The 16,112-nt window shown below is 32.2% G+C and overlaps 1 protein-coding gene across 5 annotated transcripts in view; it reads right to left on the bottom strand.

Moving 5' to 3' along the window:
• Positions 1 to 16,112, bottom strand: part of LOC127708845 (rho GTPase-activating protein 17-like) — a 76,594-nt gene that overhangs the window by 28,496 nt on the left and 31,986 nt on the right. For all 5 annotated transcript variants that reach the window (XM_052214001.1, XM_052214002.1, XM_052214000.1 and 2 more), the window contains exons 4-14: positions 14,524 to 14,635; positions 14,219 to 14,295; positions 11,182 to 11,302; positions 10,789 to 10,857; positions 9,686 to 9,767; positions 7,684 to 7,814; positions 5,414 to 5,461; positions 4,647 to 4,710; positions 2,023 to 2,107; positions 1,264 to 1,338; positions 275 to 391 (exon numbers count right to left, since the gene is read on the bottom strand). In XM_052214001.1, coding sequence (XP_052069961.1) covers positions 275 to 391; positions 1,264 to 1,338; positions 2,023 to 2,107; positions 4,647 to 4,710; positions 5,414 to 5,461; positions 7,684 to 7,814; positions 9,686 to 9,767; positions 10,789 to 10,857; positions 11,182 to 11,302; positions 14,219 to 14,295; positions 14,524 to 14,635 — 981 coding nt within the window. The remainder of the gene's footprint in view (positions 1 to 274; positions 392 to 1,263; positions 1,339 to 2,022; positions 2,108 to 4,646; positions 4,711 to 5,413; positions 5,462 to 7,683; positions 7,815 to 9,685; positions 9,768 to 10,788; positions 10,858 to 11,181; positions 11,303 to 14,218; positions 14,296 to 14,523; positions 14,636 to 16,112) is intronic.

The raw sequence follows: 16,112 nt of genomic DNA, 5'->3' as shown, positions 1-16,112 counted from the left end.
CTATATAACTAAACCTACCCTGCATCACCTTCCAGTCGTAACAGATTAGAATCAATTACTATAGCTATATAACTAAACCTACCCTGCATTACCTTCCAGCCATAACAGATTAGGACCAATTACTATAGCTATGTAACTATACCTACCCTGCATCACCTTCCAGTCATAATAGATTAAGACCAATTACTATAGCTATATAACTAAACCTACCCGGCATACCCTTCCAGCCATAACAGATTAGGACCAATTACTATAGCTATATAACTATACCTACCCTGCATCACCTTCCAGCCATAATAGATTAGGACCAATTACTATAGCTATATTACTAGGTGTCATCTTGTTTATGTCTGACTTTTCAGTTAACTTTGATAGAAATTTTACTAAGTATCTGAAAGAAAAAAATGAATAAACTTTAGATTATACATTAAATTCAGGTGTAATCAATATACGGATGTACTGTTTATAATAATGGTTAGATGCTGGAATATTGTACAGGGGACTATGTGCCTTTGTTTAAAAAAATTGAGCTGCCTAGCCAATTTTTCAATCCTATCTCTTTTGTATTATTAAGGGCACAACATATAAAATTGACCACCGGGAGTTCAAATGCCATGAACACATGAAACGGATTAAGTCGTACATTAATGATAATGATGGATCGCTGTTTAACCTAAAACTGCATATTAGATGCATATTCAAGACAAGAACATGTTAATGAAATATAAATATTAACCCTGCTTTGTACTAGACCAACACACTGGGCTGAATTTTTACAGCCTGCTGTAAGACATGTCATCCTACTCGGACACATTATTCTGAATCCAAACCATCTAGTTTTTGCTCTTACTCCTTAATGCAGTGTGCTTAGCAGAGAAGCAGCAAATACCAATTTTAAAGTCTTTGGTTTGACCCGTCTGATTGTATTTTGATATGCGTTCGGTTACTAGTAGCTAAAAGTGCATCTTTCCGTTTTTTGCACCGCAGTGACATTAAGTAGGTGCAACAATTTCATTAGTTACATTACTACAATTACATGCTGTCCAGAAAGTTTACTTTTGTTTAAAACTAAAAAAGTATTTTCTTTTATCAGATGACTACTTAACAGTGATTAAGGAAGTTTCATACAACTTGTAATTTTCGGATTTATGTGAGCTAACCAATACATGAAAAAAGAAAACATCAACTGGATTGTATCTATTGTGGTCTTTTTCTCATGGCAACAAGGTCAAATTTGAGACTGAATTAATGCTTATAACTTACCTAAAATTAATATAATTGGGTTCTGGTAAATCATGTACTACTTTCCAAAGAGCCTGAAGTCGCTGGTTTTGTGGCCTATAATCAAAATTACACAAATCTAATTATTTTTACATATCTGGTACACAGTTTTACATCCTCTACACTTTCAACAATCCAGGTTAATGCAGTTAATGGTTAAATGGTTTGATAATATTAATTTCTATGTTGTAATACATTTTTTATTAGTTATATAGTGGTAACTTTGGTCCTGTCATGATTTCAGTATATTTTGTTTTGTTTTGGAGCAGACAAAAGATGCATAATAATCTCAAACAGTCCATCTTTTTTATTACGTGTCAGTCTTTGCAAGAATCAGGCAATTTAGAAGAATTTGAAAACATGGCTGAAAAAAAAACGCCAACTTAACCATCCTATTTTAATGTTACTCTCATCCTGAGTTAGAAATGGTAGGTCTTCAGTTTCTGCATGTCTGGTAATTCAAGAAATCTCTAGATAATTTTTGGTTAGAATGATAGCAAATTACCGAGTTAGCTCCCTTTAATTGTTAATTTCTCGTGCATTTCAACCAAATTATATCTTGACATTCCAGAACAGGAAAAGGAAACGAATGTTATATACGTGCACCATTATACATTTTGAAAACTTAAAGTAATGTAAACTTGAGCAGATTTTTGTTTGTCATGTTTTCACCACTGTCTGATTCTTAGGCAGATTGGCACTTAAATAGTACAAAGAACAAAAAACATCATAACTACTTACAATGATAAAACATTAATAAAATCTTGGTATAAATAGTAAGTCAATAATGGTTCTGGTAGTTCTCTAAGATACTGCTTTAATGCACCTGGAAAAAACAATACAATAATAAATACTAAGAAATAAGACAATTCAAACACATCTATACTTGATTTTTACAAATTTATCTACAAAATCTGAGTTTCCAAAAGTCAAATTATAAATTTTGTAATCACGCCTTGGCATTTTTATGTGAACAAATGATCAATTATGGTAAAGATTTCTAAAATTCTATGTAAATTTTGCTTGGTAGGTAAGATTGTTATAATATTTCTTTCAAGGTCACAGACAGCCAACTTGCATGATTGCCACACACTTATGTTCTTGTCAATTTGCCAATATTATATTCACACAAGGATAGTATTGAATCTATGAAACAGATACTAATGAGAAAATACAAATAAATGGGGAATGTGTCCATGGGACACAGATGATGCCCCGCTTGCATACAACGTTCTAAAGGGATATAATTCAAGAACGATAAAAGTGACGCTACCCAAATTCGTACTTGATCTGAGTTTTATGATAATAAGCATTGTGTATAGGTTTCATAACATTTGGTTGATGCAAACTTAAGTTAGAGAATGGAAGCTGAATTTTTCTATTTGTAAAGGGCATAACTCTAAAACAGTCTAAGTGACGCCACCAAAATTCAAACTTGAATCTGTGTTTTGTGGTAATAAGCATTGTGTATAAGTTTCATAACATTTGGTTGAGGCAAACTAAAGTTAGAGAACAGAAACCAATTTCAGGACATATGGACAGACGTACAGATGGACGTCAGTGTTCCAGCTAGGTCGTTTTCACAGGGCGGTCCGCCCAACCTTTGACGAGTGCCACCCTGTGCCCTTTTTCTGACGCCCTGTGCCCTTTTTAAGACGCCCTGTGCCCTTTTTAAGACGCCCTGCCCTTTTTCGTAAGTCCATGCCTTTATGACCCTCAGCTAATTAACATTTACAGAAGGTGTAATAATTTGTGATTACAGATAATCCGCTTATCGACATCGGATGGGTCATTAATCCGTTAATTAAACTTCATAATTGACCATTGTAATAATTTTTCTCATTAAATTCGGTCAGTCAGCATTTCAATTTCAATATTTCTCAAAAGATGACAATTTGCGTTTGATGTATCCGTAGATCGTCTGTTGTTATGTCAAAGATTTTTTTTTTAAATTGATCTTTTAAACTAGTTTTAATCCAGAAGAAAGTAAAAACAATGCTTGACTGTACCTTTCATTGAATATCTATATCCAAATTAAATTAATTAAAGCTGTAATCCATGATCACAAATTGACTGCTTTGTTTACATTTGTTGAAAGCCATGTGCTTTTTTGGCGGGAAATTCGGAAAACCCCTTTAACAAGAAACAGTTACATTTCATTGTTATTTATAGACAGTAAGATTTTCATTTTGATTAACTGCTAAGATTATTTCATTAAAAATGAATACTTTCTTTGGGTGAAACTGATAATACTTTAATACTCTACATCTAGGGGTGTGTAAAATGGAAAAATTGGGGGGGGGGTTATATATTTTTTATATATAATATTACAAATATAAGTTTAACAGTCTGAAAAGACATGGTTAAATGGATTTTAATTCTGAAAAACTCAATGTGGTTTATTATAATTCTTTATTTCTATCATAATCAAAAACACTGGGCTACATGTATTAGGCATTTCAAACATATATTATTGCCTTTATAAGAACATTCAAGACTATTAATAAGTATGTACCTGTAGTAAAAAAATCCTGGTAGGGCCTTAAAATTTCTACTGGGCCCTTGGAAAAAAGTTTTGGGATCCAGGTTGGCCCCTGGAGAAAATGTAAGGTATTGTTCCTGACTGTATTGCAGATCTAGTGTAGTATTTTAACTGACATGCACAATTCATTTCACTAATGAAATAAAAATAATTCTACAAAACGCAGCTGCGCTCTGCATTGCAACTTAACCTTAGACCTACCATGCATCAAAAATGTTCTAGGGAAGACTGAGCTAGTAATATACGTCCTTGCATGGTCCCTTTAATACTCTGTTACCCAAAATAAAGTTGATTTTCATCTAGCGTAAAAGTGACTAAACCCCTCAAAACTCCTAGTTGAAACCCCTGCAGTTAACATAAGACAATGTTTGACATGCCCTTTTTGAAATATCAATCATCGTGCTAAAGTGCCCTTTTCATGACTGGCTCCCTGCCCTTTTCATGACTGGCTCCCTGCCCTTTTGAAATCCTAGCTGGAACACTGGACGTACAGACGTACAAGGGTAAAACTTAATGCCCCCTCTGCTACAGCGGGGGCATAAATATTGTTGATGTATATCTTATCCAATATCTGGAATACTTTTAATCTATGTGAAACTACCTTTAGTGTGGTAGTTATATCATTTTCCTACCTAAAACGAAAAAGCATTAATTTTAGAGAAGATGAACTTACAAATTTTGAACTGAAAAGGATACATTTCTTTTGGTTCTTGTATCCATTATAATGTTAACATTTTTATTAAAGCCCCAGATACTAGTTAAAATTAGTCTGTGTTTGTTTCTCTGCTTTTATTAAAGATATCAAACCTATAAAATCATTTACCTGCTACACTATGTATATCAAGAGCATATTCATCCATATCCACTACACCAGCATCAAAGGATGTCTACAACAAATAAGGCAACATATGTTAAGCTATGCATGAATCATTTCATCAAATTCATGTCCCAGTCATTGCTGATAAAAACATTTGATATATATTTCATAAAATTATGGCATGAATTGTATCTGTGAGAGTACTTACGAGACTGGAGGGAGGCATGCATGGACACACAGATGGATGGAATGATGCCTGGTATTTCTTATTAAGTGCAGATTCCTTAAATTTATTTGATTAAACATATAAAAGAAAAAGGTCAATAATTTCAATACCTGTAGATACTTAAGATACTGTGAAAGTTCCTTTCCAGGAGTAACCAGTACAAAGAGAAGACAGACAATTGATCTGACAAACACACAAAAAAAACAGAATTCTTATGGTGTATTAATGAAAGATTTTTAAATCTCTTTTCAAATGTTGTTCTACAAGCTTAATCTTTTATGCATACAAAACTTGCAATATTTTTCAAAAGTATGTTATAAAAACAAAAATACTTCAGATATAGTGTTAACAGAAATTTGAAATGTAATTCTCTTCTTTACGAGAAAGTAATAATAGCACTCACTACCTACCTCAACAAAAGCAGTCCATATGATAAGTCAATTTATATCACTGTACCATGTGAATTCTGATATCAATATTAATTGATGTCTAACCATAAATATAATTTACCTTAATCAATATCAAGCAGTTCAGTTGACTCCCTTACCTTCAACTTTTTCACTCTTGAAGCCATCCCTGCTATTCTAAATAATCCCTGAAACAGAAATTCAATAACTTTCTAGGCTCCAATTTATTTCATCTTTTTTATTACCATATTAATGTGGAATGAGATTGAAAATCTAAAACTAATTTTACCCGACTTAGCTGTATATTCATATTATATTAGAGTAATTTTTTAACATCTAATATTAAATCTAATTTTAAATGTTTAAGATTAAAAAGGGACATCTTTGTCTAAATAATGTTTATTTATTTTCCTTTACAAAAGATATTACAGTTCTTCAGTTTACAAAACCAAAATAATGCAGTCTTTCAAATCAGACAGACAACGCAAATAATAAAAATAAAGTGCTGTGCCGAGCTCAGCTGGATACGACCACAGAGTTCCAACCATGAACAGTTGGGGCAAAAATGGACACAATATTCAAGCTTGATACAGGTCTGAATTTGGATTGTAATTAAATATTTGACACATTATAAGTTTCTGACACAGATTAAATGTAGTCAAAGAACTTGAAATTGGTTATATGATTTGAATTTGTATTCAATTGAAGATTTCTTGCTGTTGTGCAATACACTGTGCTGTTGTGCAATACTTAGTAAATCTGTTTTCAGACTATATACAAAGAATTAGCAAAATAAATTGTGACCCCCAATTTTTTTGTTTGGAAAATTGATAGTTTCTTAAATCTTGAGGAAAAAAAAATTGACCCCCCCCAAAAAAAATTTTTTTTTTACCCCCTTCCCTCCAAAAAAAATAATATTTGAAGAAATTTTCTTTTTGTAAAATGTGGTACAATTTAAGAGATATCAATACACTTAAACACAAGTTATTGTCTGAAAACTAAAAAATTGCTTGTTTTGGACCCTTTTTGCTGAACGGTTTGGGCAATTACCCCCACAATGAATCCCAACCTTTTACTTGTGGTATTGAACCTTGTGGTACAATTTCAGAGCAATCAAAATACTTATACACAAGTTATTGTCCTGAAACTAGAAAAATGCTTGTTCTGGGCCCCTTTTTAGCCCCTATTTCCTAAACGGTTGGGACCATCACCCCCAAAAACAATCCCAACCTTCCTTTTGGTTAAATTTCATAGAGATCCATTCACTTAAACTAAAGTTATTGTCTGGAAACCAAATGTCTTTGTGGGTCAGTGAGGTCAGTTCCTCCCACTGGATGTTAGATGTACCCAATCTGTGTGTAAGGCCATATGCATGGTCTTTGTATAATCAGTTTCTTGGTTCATAGCAGTCTGACTAGTTGATAGAGTTTTACAGTGCCTATTATTCAATTTACCACTCACCATCCCCTTCCTAACACCTTCAATATTGTTTCATGACAAGGGAAACATCTCAGCTTTTACTAGTGATATATATTTTTTCTTTCTTTATTTTTATTTTTCCTTGATGGAATTTTATCACTGGTCTTTTTACAATTTTATTCATCCCCCAAGCATTTCGGGAACAAATTTTATCAAATTTATTCCAGTGCCAGTTTGATAGACCACTGCTACTCTACTAGCACAAGAGCTATCCCCCATGCAGACCTTGCACACCCCGGCTGCAGATGAGACGCCTAACTGAAGGTTGCAAGCTGACTTGCTCAGGCAGGAACTCAAAATTCTATTTGTATGCTGAGTATTTCTCAAGGGCCAAAAATTAAATTGATTTTAGTGTTATTAATAATAAAATTATTATTCATTCTACATATCTTTCTGCTTTAAGCTAGTATGATTTGCTGAGACTATGTTTTGGTTTACACACAGAAACCCCTTATATTTGCCTTGGTTTAGTTTGTATGGAGCGGGTAATTTGTCTATTATGCTCAATTAATGTGGGTTGCTGTCTTGACTTTAATTGAGATTTGCTCTATCAAGATCACTCAATAGTTACAAAATAATTACACAACCTCCTACTAAAACTATAGAAATAATGTTCACACTATGAGATTTCAGGAAATATATAATAAGAGACTACAAGGAAATACAATATGAGACAACAGAATACAAACACCATTGAAGTCTGTATAAACAATGCATTTAGTCCCTCAAAATAAAAATTGAATTGCAAAGCTCTTAATGAATATTATAAAAATAATCTTATGTCAATTTTGGTATATGTGATTAACATTTAATACAAATACAATGTATTTTAAATTATAACAATAAAAAACATAAAATCTGGCAAACAAATAAATACATGTACTGCCATTAATTGTTGTCTAATATAAAACAATAAGAGGTATAAGCTAACCTCTTCCTCCATTCCACCACCTTCAATGATTGTAACGATGCAGGCCTCTATCACAAGTGCTACATCTCGTCCTGTCACACGTAAGTGCTCCTCTAATGGAAGACCATATACAGGTTTATGCGGATTACATTCTATTGAAGAAAAGAAAACCATATTAATATAGTTACAATATTCAACAAGATAGCTGTGTCACAGCAAAATGTCCCATGTCACTGTGAAGAATAACATTGTGTGTACAGTAAACAGTTGTACAACAGGTAAATATATTACATTATAAAAGTGTATTTTCATTTTTTGTACATGTTGCTGTAATTCTTGTAATTTCAAGGTAAATAAAATAAAGTGCTTTGCTGAGCGCAGCTGGATACACCCGCAGAGGTCCAACCCTGAACAGTTGGGGAAAAAATGGACACAATATTCAAGCTTGATACAGGTCTGAATTTGGATTGTATTAAATATTTGAAATATTATGGGTTTCTGAATAAATGTAGTCAAAGAACTTGAAATTGGTTATATGAATTGAATTTATATTCAAATAAAGATTTCTTGCTGTTGTGCAATACACTGTGCTGTTGCGCAATACTTAGTAAATCTGTTGTCAGACTATAAACAATTAAAGTTCAATTAATTCTCAATGTCATATTAGAAATTTATGAAAATGTAAAGGGAGCTTACATCAATAGATATAAACAATTCACCAAAGTTTCATGAGAATTGCTGACAGCACTTTGAGTTATTGTCCGAAAACTGGAAAATCCCCCCTTTTTTAATGAATAAAACCCCATAACTCAGAAATGTAAAATGTAAAATTTATAAAATTCTAAACGGAGCTTACATCAATAGATGTAAACAATTCACCAAAGTTTCATAAGAACTGCTGAAAGTATTTTTGATTTTTTGTCCGAAAACTGGAAAATTCTCCTTTTTTTATGAATAAAACCCTGTAACTCGGAAACATAAAATCTAAAATATATGAAAATCGAAAGGGAGCTCATGTCAATAGATATAAACAATTCACCACAATTTCTTGCAAGTTGGTGAAAGCATTCTTGAGTTATTGTCCAAAAACTGGAAAATCCCCCTTTTTTTAATGAATAAAACCCCATAACTTGGAAACGTAAAATCTAAAATTTATAAAAAACGAAAGGGAGCTCATGTCAATAGATATAAACAATTCACCAAAGTTTTATGCAAATTGGTTAAAGTGTTTTTGAGTTAATGTCCGACATGTTGACGACGGACAGACAGACGGACGGACGGACAGAGGTATACCATAATACGTCCCGTAAACGGGCGTATAAAAACTAAAATGGGCTTAATCAAAATGAAAGTACAAAATGGTCATTTACACATGATGGCAAACAACCCTAACAAGTATGAGAGCTTTCAGTCAAACAGTCTGAGGAGTTGTGTTCAAAGGTGTCATTGTGGTACAATGATAGTCCAACAGTCAGTCACATATCCTAAGTTAAAGTTGTCAAATCAAAATAATGGTAAAGTTTGGTCAACAATAAGTGATGACCAACTAATCAATTTATATTGTTTATAAATTATTCTTTAATTTTCAATTGATGTGGTCCACTTGGGTCTTTTAATTCATTCTGTTGTCATCTCCATTATAATATGGGCAACAAATGCTTTATTCTGCTTGGTCAATTATCAAAGGTGTAAGCAAAGCTAAAATTGTTCCTAATAGAATGATTTTTTCTTTCTGTTATACATACAAATTGATTGACATAACTATTAGTTACTACTTAACTCACACAATAAAAAAAAACATTCAATTTGAATCTTTATTAATGTTTTGGCATTTCAAAATGTTCTTTTCCTTTAAGCTAAACACATATGGGTTAATTCAAGTTTGTTATTCTTCAATTGACTAAGACATATACCATGGTTATCATTGTTTTTAAAACTACCAAAACTGATTTATCATAGATAAAAAGGAATTTTGGGACATCAAAGTTCAACACAATGAGGTTCATCTGTAATTTTAACATACCTAATGTATCTCTCATTTTGGGTATAGTTTTGTCTAGTTCATCTAATGCTTTTTTGTGGTAAGCCTGTTGTATTTCTAAAAACTGGAAGAAAAATAAATTCAAAATCAAAGTAAGAAAAATATATTTTCAAATCACACATAGTAATTTTTAACACCTACAGAACTAATAAAATGGATAGTATAAACACAAAATGACCTTCTTCCTAAGGATTTCACATGTATATTTCAGGTAGGTCTTTGTCCTCTAACCTTGACATTCAATAGGGGACTATATTTACCAAGTAAGGATATTTAGTTTGTAAAAAGTAGTAAAAGTATTGACAAACCAACCTCAGACTGACATACCTTTACTAGTCATAAGTTTGACCTTCTTCTCCTTGTAATTATGAGAATTAATTTCCAATAATATTATGAAAAGTGTTTAATGATTTTGGCCCTTATCATGCTATCAAGCATAATTGTTTGGCAGTAAATCTATTCACTATTTAGAATCAAACTAAAGTTGGCTAGGTCTTTCAGATACACCAAGTGTTTTATAATCTAAATCATTCAATAACTTAATACCACACCATTTTAACTGAACATGAAGCATCAAAAAGGTTTTTAACCATCTTCTAACAATATTTAAATGTGTAACAGTTCCCAATGGGTAATAAACAAAAATCAGTCATATATGGCCTGTAAGCCGATATATAATTTCAAGGCTGAATTCTACAAAATTACAAAAAATTTGTAGAGATTGTCATCTCTAAAATAGAGGGCTGACCTGTCTATCTTTAAAAGGAGATGGATCACTCATCAACTAAGCAACTGAAAACTCTTGAGAGAAAACTTGTTTTCTAATTGAAGAAAGCAAACACAAACTGAAAAGGCTATGTTTTACCTACTGTAGACTCACAAATGTTTGCATGCATTTATTATTGCGATTGTTGAAAAATAGACCTACATGTGATTTTAATTACTGCTTTTTCAGAAATGCTGCATACTTATCATGCTATCAAAATTTAAAATGTTTTTATTTTTGCGAAACCTATCCAGTCACAAGATTTGCAATAATAAAAACATTGCAATAATTTATGATTTTACAGTACATGTCTACTTACACATAAAAGTTTTTGACTATGCTCAGGTTCTCTGGCTATGAAATTGTACATTTCTGTTGTCAATTGATCCTGGAAAAGATAAAAAGTAATGTTCAAAATTGTTGTGTTATATGTATTCAGATTATCAACAAGTCTGACTAAAACAACCAATAATAACTAACTTGATTTGATTGACCAAATGTTTTTTACTGACAAAATATGTTGGACTTTAATCTTACATGAATAATCAAACATGGTAGTCCTACAGTTTTACTAAAACAATATATCTGATCATTTCTGCAATTTTAAAGGTTAATGAAACTGCTTCCTGAAAGAAACCTAAATAAAAATAGTATTAATTCAGAAAATGAACAAATATGAAAAACTTCATCAACATTTGTCAAAATGCATTACCCTCGCTTGTTCCATTCTAGCACATGAATCTTCGTAATGTTCCTTCATTGTATCAGCTTTATTGGCTGCTTGCTGCATATTGGTTCCACTGACTTGTGTTTGTTTCACTGCTTGATGCCATCTGTAAAATCATACAGTATTAACAGTAGTTCTCTTAAAATGTAATAGATTTAAAAAAGAATATTTATTAAATTTACCTGTTTTTCCCCTCCCGGTATATATAAATCAAGGGTCCAGAAACGGTCATATTGCCAGTCATGACTTAAACTGAAAATTGTTTGTCCTAAACGGCAGATTGGTATCAAGGTCAAATTTTTATCTTTTACACAAATAATTTCAGTCATTTTATTGAGATCGGGTTTCTTTATTGCAATTTTACACTTGTTTTTGTTTTGTTATCCTTTTCCAGTAGTAAAACTGCCACTCCAGTATAGTATGATAATCCTGAAGGCCCTCCTAATAACCATATTAATGCCTCTGGGAAGTATTGGCTTATGATTGCTAATCACTTTTTACCTGTGTTTTTAATTCACACAGGACAGTGATCACAAGCTCAAACTAATTTTATAAAGAAATTAAATTCCATGACAATTTTCTTCATTTTTCAATTACTTTTCACCAAGGACAATTGTCATTTCTGATTTAAAAATTTGATGAGAATTGTAAATTTTCACAAGTCAAATGTGTGCTTTATTTACTATGTAATACACAGGCGTGAAATTGTCTTCATCAGATCAGACACTTTATCGTAAAATGCAAAATGATTTCATGCTCAATTAAAAGAGTGCAACTTTTATCTGTTATAATCAAACACTTTTTAAGGTAATGAAATTAAAATTTGATTTCCTGTCAATATTTGATAAACAGAAAGAATCCCGGATGTGAATCTGGAATAACTCGTACTTTAGTATTAACGAGAAACTTCCAGTTTTTATTTCGTCTTCAAAATCGAAAAAAAGTGTTGGAGATTCCTGAGAAATTTACTGTTTTGAGTCATTAATGTCATTTCAATTTTAAACTGTTGGGTTCATAAATTGTTCTCGAACGTTTGGGAAAAATGGTAAGAATATTCATAAAGTGAATGCAATGAAACAGTCAATACAAGTTCGTTGATGCCATGAATCTAACTTGTGAATAATTTCGACAGTTTGAAATAAAATGCTCCGCTGGGCACAGCTTGATACGACCGCAGAGGTCGAACCCTGAACAGTTGGGGCAAGTATGGACACAACATTCAAGCTTGATACACACTGAATTTGGATTGTGATTAAATATTTGTCACAGCATAGGTTTCTGACACAGAGTGAATGTGGTCTAAGAACTTATAAGTTTTTAATTTACCTATTCAAACCATATCATTATTATTTGCTTTTATATATAAATCAGAAATAACCAATTTAAAATGGAAAATTTTAAAGAAAAAAAAAAGGAAAAAAAGGGGGAAAAAAAATCCCTCCCCCCAAAATTTTTGAACCCCCTTATGATTCATCACACCTAAACTCAATCCCAGCCTTCCCTTTGTGGTATGGTACCTTGCAATACAATTTTAGAGAGATCCATACACTTGAACACAAGTTATTGTCTGGAAACTAGAAAAATGCTTGTTTTTTTTTACCCTTTTTGGCCCCAAATTCCTAAACGTTTAGGGCAATTCCCCCAAACTCAAACCCAGCATCCCTTTGTGATATGGAACCTTGTAGTACAATTTCATAAAGATCCATACACTTACACACAAGTTATGGTCCTGAAACTAGAAAAATGTGTGTTTTTTTGCCCCTTTTTGGCCCCTAATTCCTTAAATTTTGAGGCAATTACCCCAAAATCAATCCCAGCTTTCCCTTTGTGGTATGGTACCTTGCAGTACAATTTCAGAGAGATCCATACACTTGAATACAAGTTATTGTCTGGAAACTAGAAAAATGCTTATTTTTGGCCCCTTATTCCTAAACGTTTTGGGCAATTACCCCAAAACTCAATTCCAGCTTTCCCTTTGCGATATGGAACCTTTTAGTACAATTTCAGAAAGATCCATAGACTTACACACAAGTTATTGTCATGAAACTAGAAAAATGCTTGTTTTTGCCCCTTTTTTGGCCCCTAATTCCTAAAATTTTGAGGCAATTACCCCCAAAATCAATCCCAGCATTCCCTTTGTGATATGGAACATTGTGGTACAATGTCAGAGAGATCCATACACTAACACACAAGTTATGTCTGGAAGTTACAAAAATGCTTATTTTTGGCCCCTAATTCCTTAACTGTTGGTACCATAATCCCCAAAATCAATCCCAACCTTCCTTTTGTGGTATTGAACCTTATGGTAAAATTTCATAGAGATCCATAGAGTGCGAAAACCAATGTGTCTTCAGACGCCGACAACGACGCCGCCGCCAACGTCATACCAATATACGACCCCAAAATTTTTTTGCAGTCGTATAAAAAGGGTCCTAACTTTTAAGTCATTGCAAAATGACCGAAATTTTGTGAAAAAATTTCCGAAACCTTGATATATATACTCTGATGTTAATGTGATCAAATACAACAGTCCAGAATAATGTCTTGCCATTTTATTTGTATCATTTTTTCTTTGGCACTTCCAATTCGTAAAATGATCATAGTTTTTACAAATATTTCTCTTTATTATCAAGAATTTAAAAAATGTGTATGCTACTTATATCCTGTCTTTGATGAGTAAAGGACAGCAACAGATTTTTTTGTACAAACCAGTTGAACTGCATAATAGACTGGACCTTTGCTCTTTTTGTGTCAATTGGTTGCTGTCTCAATTATGGATATCCCGTATAACTTTTTTTCTTAGTCAGATTAAAGTTTATATAATGCGTATCTCAAGAATAAGCTATCTTTAATACTTTTAAATTTTAATCTTTCATACACCTAAATTTCAATCTTTTATGCTCTTAAATCTGAACTAATCATAAATGCTTTAAAAATTCTATGTAAATTTTTCAATTGCTATACCAGTCATTACAGTATAGGGCAATTCTAAATCAAGTCATTTTGCATCAAATAATCTAACCTGCTTTTTAGTGAATCCATGTCTAATGTTGTTTTGTTTAAATTCTTTTTGAATTTATTAATTGCTGGAATTTCAACCTGTAAAAAAAAAATCAGAATCAGATGACTTATGATGAAAATATATGTATTTAGACACATACAATTAATGTACCGGTATATCAAAACACTTTCAATCGTCTATATCATTTAACCAATATGCTAAATTATTTTCTTATATAATGGGACTTTCTTTTCCTAAATGGACCCCAAGAAAATAATTATGATTTTCTATAATAATAATGAAAGAGGGTGTCAGTAATAACTTACATCTAAAATTTCTTGCATGGGTTGTAATACTGCTTTCTCTACTGATATATCATGGTTTAACAGGTGACTAGCCAAGTTGCTTTGACATTCTCCACACATCTGATATAAATTCCTACAAAAGAAAATTATTACAAATTATTAGAGACATGAATCTATTTCAGAGGTCTACAATATTTCAACTAAATAAATAATAAAACCCATTTCAGAGTACAGGTCTTGTTCTTAAAAAAACTTATAAGTTCATGACCAAAAATATTGTTTTCCCTGGAAGTATTTTGGAAGATGACCGAAAGAATGATTTTGAATTTTGAAGATTGGGGGCTAATATACAATGATAAGGAATTTTAAGGTTTAAAGCATGGGCCTAGTTTTTTGTAATTAAACATGGGGTCCCAACTTTGCATAAACCTTCTGAGGAAAACACTTACAAATTTTAGTGAAGCCAAATACAATATTTTTTTTTATTTAACATCATAACTTGAAGGGTCAGAACAGAATAGACAAACCAACTTTGCATGCATGAATTGCAACCCTTGTTTAATGCAATTTACATTCATCATTATGACCATGCCTTTATTAAATCTCTATCTACTGGATAGGTGGTTTTCTTACGGTCTGACATTCCAATAGCAGCAGTACCACCCAGTGGTAGTAATGTAAAACTTCAAACATGAATCTTGAATTACCTTCCTCGGCTATGCTCACGACAAATGTATGGAATTAAGGTTGGAGGCACAAGCCAGAAAAAGTATAATATATATAAAATAAATTCAGAATTATTACATGAACAAGAGTGCACAGGCTGAAATGTCTCGCCTGCTTTACTAACCAGGATTGACTTAATGTTGAAAGTCTTAAAAATAAAGGTTTTACTACAAGTATCTCATAAACTTAACATCATCATTGATCGTTGACAATTAGGTCAAGGTCAGATAAATCCTGGCAGACAGACATATACACTGTATAATCATTCCATACACCAAATATAGTTGACCTTTTTAGTACATGTATCAAAGAAACAAACCAAACCTTGAAAAGTTAACATTGAGCACTGAACAATGGAAATGAGGTCAAGGTCAGATGATAAATGACAGACAGACATGTACAACTTACAATCATTCCTTCCATCAAATATAGTTAATACCTATTGCTTATAGTACCTAAGAAACAGACTAAACAAGGAAAACTTAACATTGACCAATGAACCATGGAATTAAGGTCAAGGTCAAATGAAACATGCCAGACAAACATACAACTTACAATAATTCCTTCCAACAAATAAAGTTGACCTATTACTTACAGTATCTGAGAAGAGGACCAACCTATAGAAACTTAACATTGACCAATGAACCATGAAAATTAGGTCAAGACAATTGATACCTGCCAGACAGACAAGTTCACATTCCATACACCATATATAGTTGACCTATTGCTGATAGTTTTTCAAAAACAAATCAAAACACAAAAGCATCCTGGTTTTCTACCTTCTGAAATAAAGCTTTATACAAATAGTTTAAGACAACACCGCCGTTGCTGGATAGTAATCCCTATGTCTCGCCTTGCACGTTAATTTCGCAGATTAATTTAGC

The sequence above is a fragment of the Mytilus californianus genome, unplaced genomic scaffold (genome assembly GCF_021869535.1).
Source record: "Mytilus californianus isolate M0D057914Y unplaced genomic scaffold, xbMytCali1.0.p SCAF_7, whole genome shotgun sequence".
Classification (NCBI taxonomy): Eukaryota; Metazoa; Mollusca; class Bivalvia; order Mytilida; family Mytilidae; genus Mytilus; species Mytilus californianus.
The sequence above is the reverse complement of the archived record's forward strand: the minus strand, read 5'-3'. Positions and strand labels throughout refer to the sequence as shown.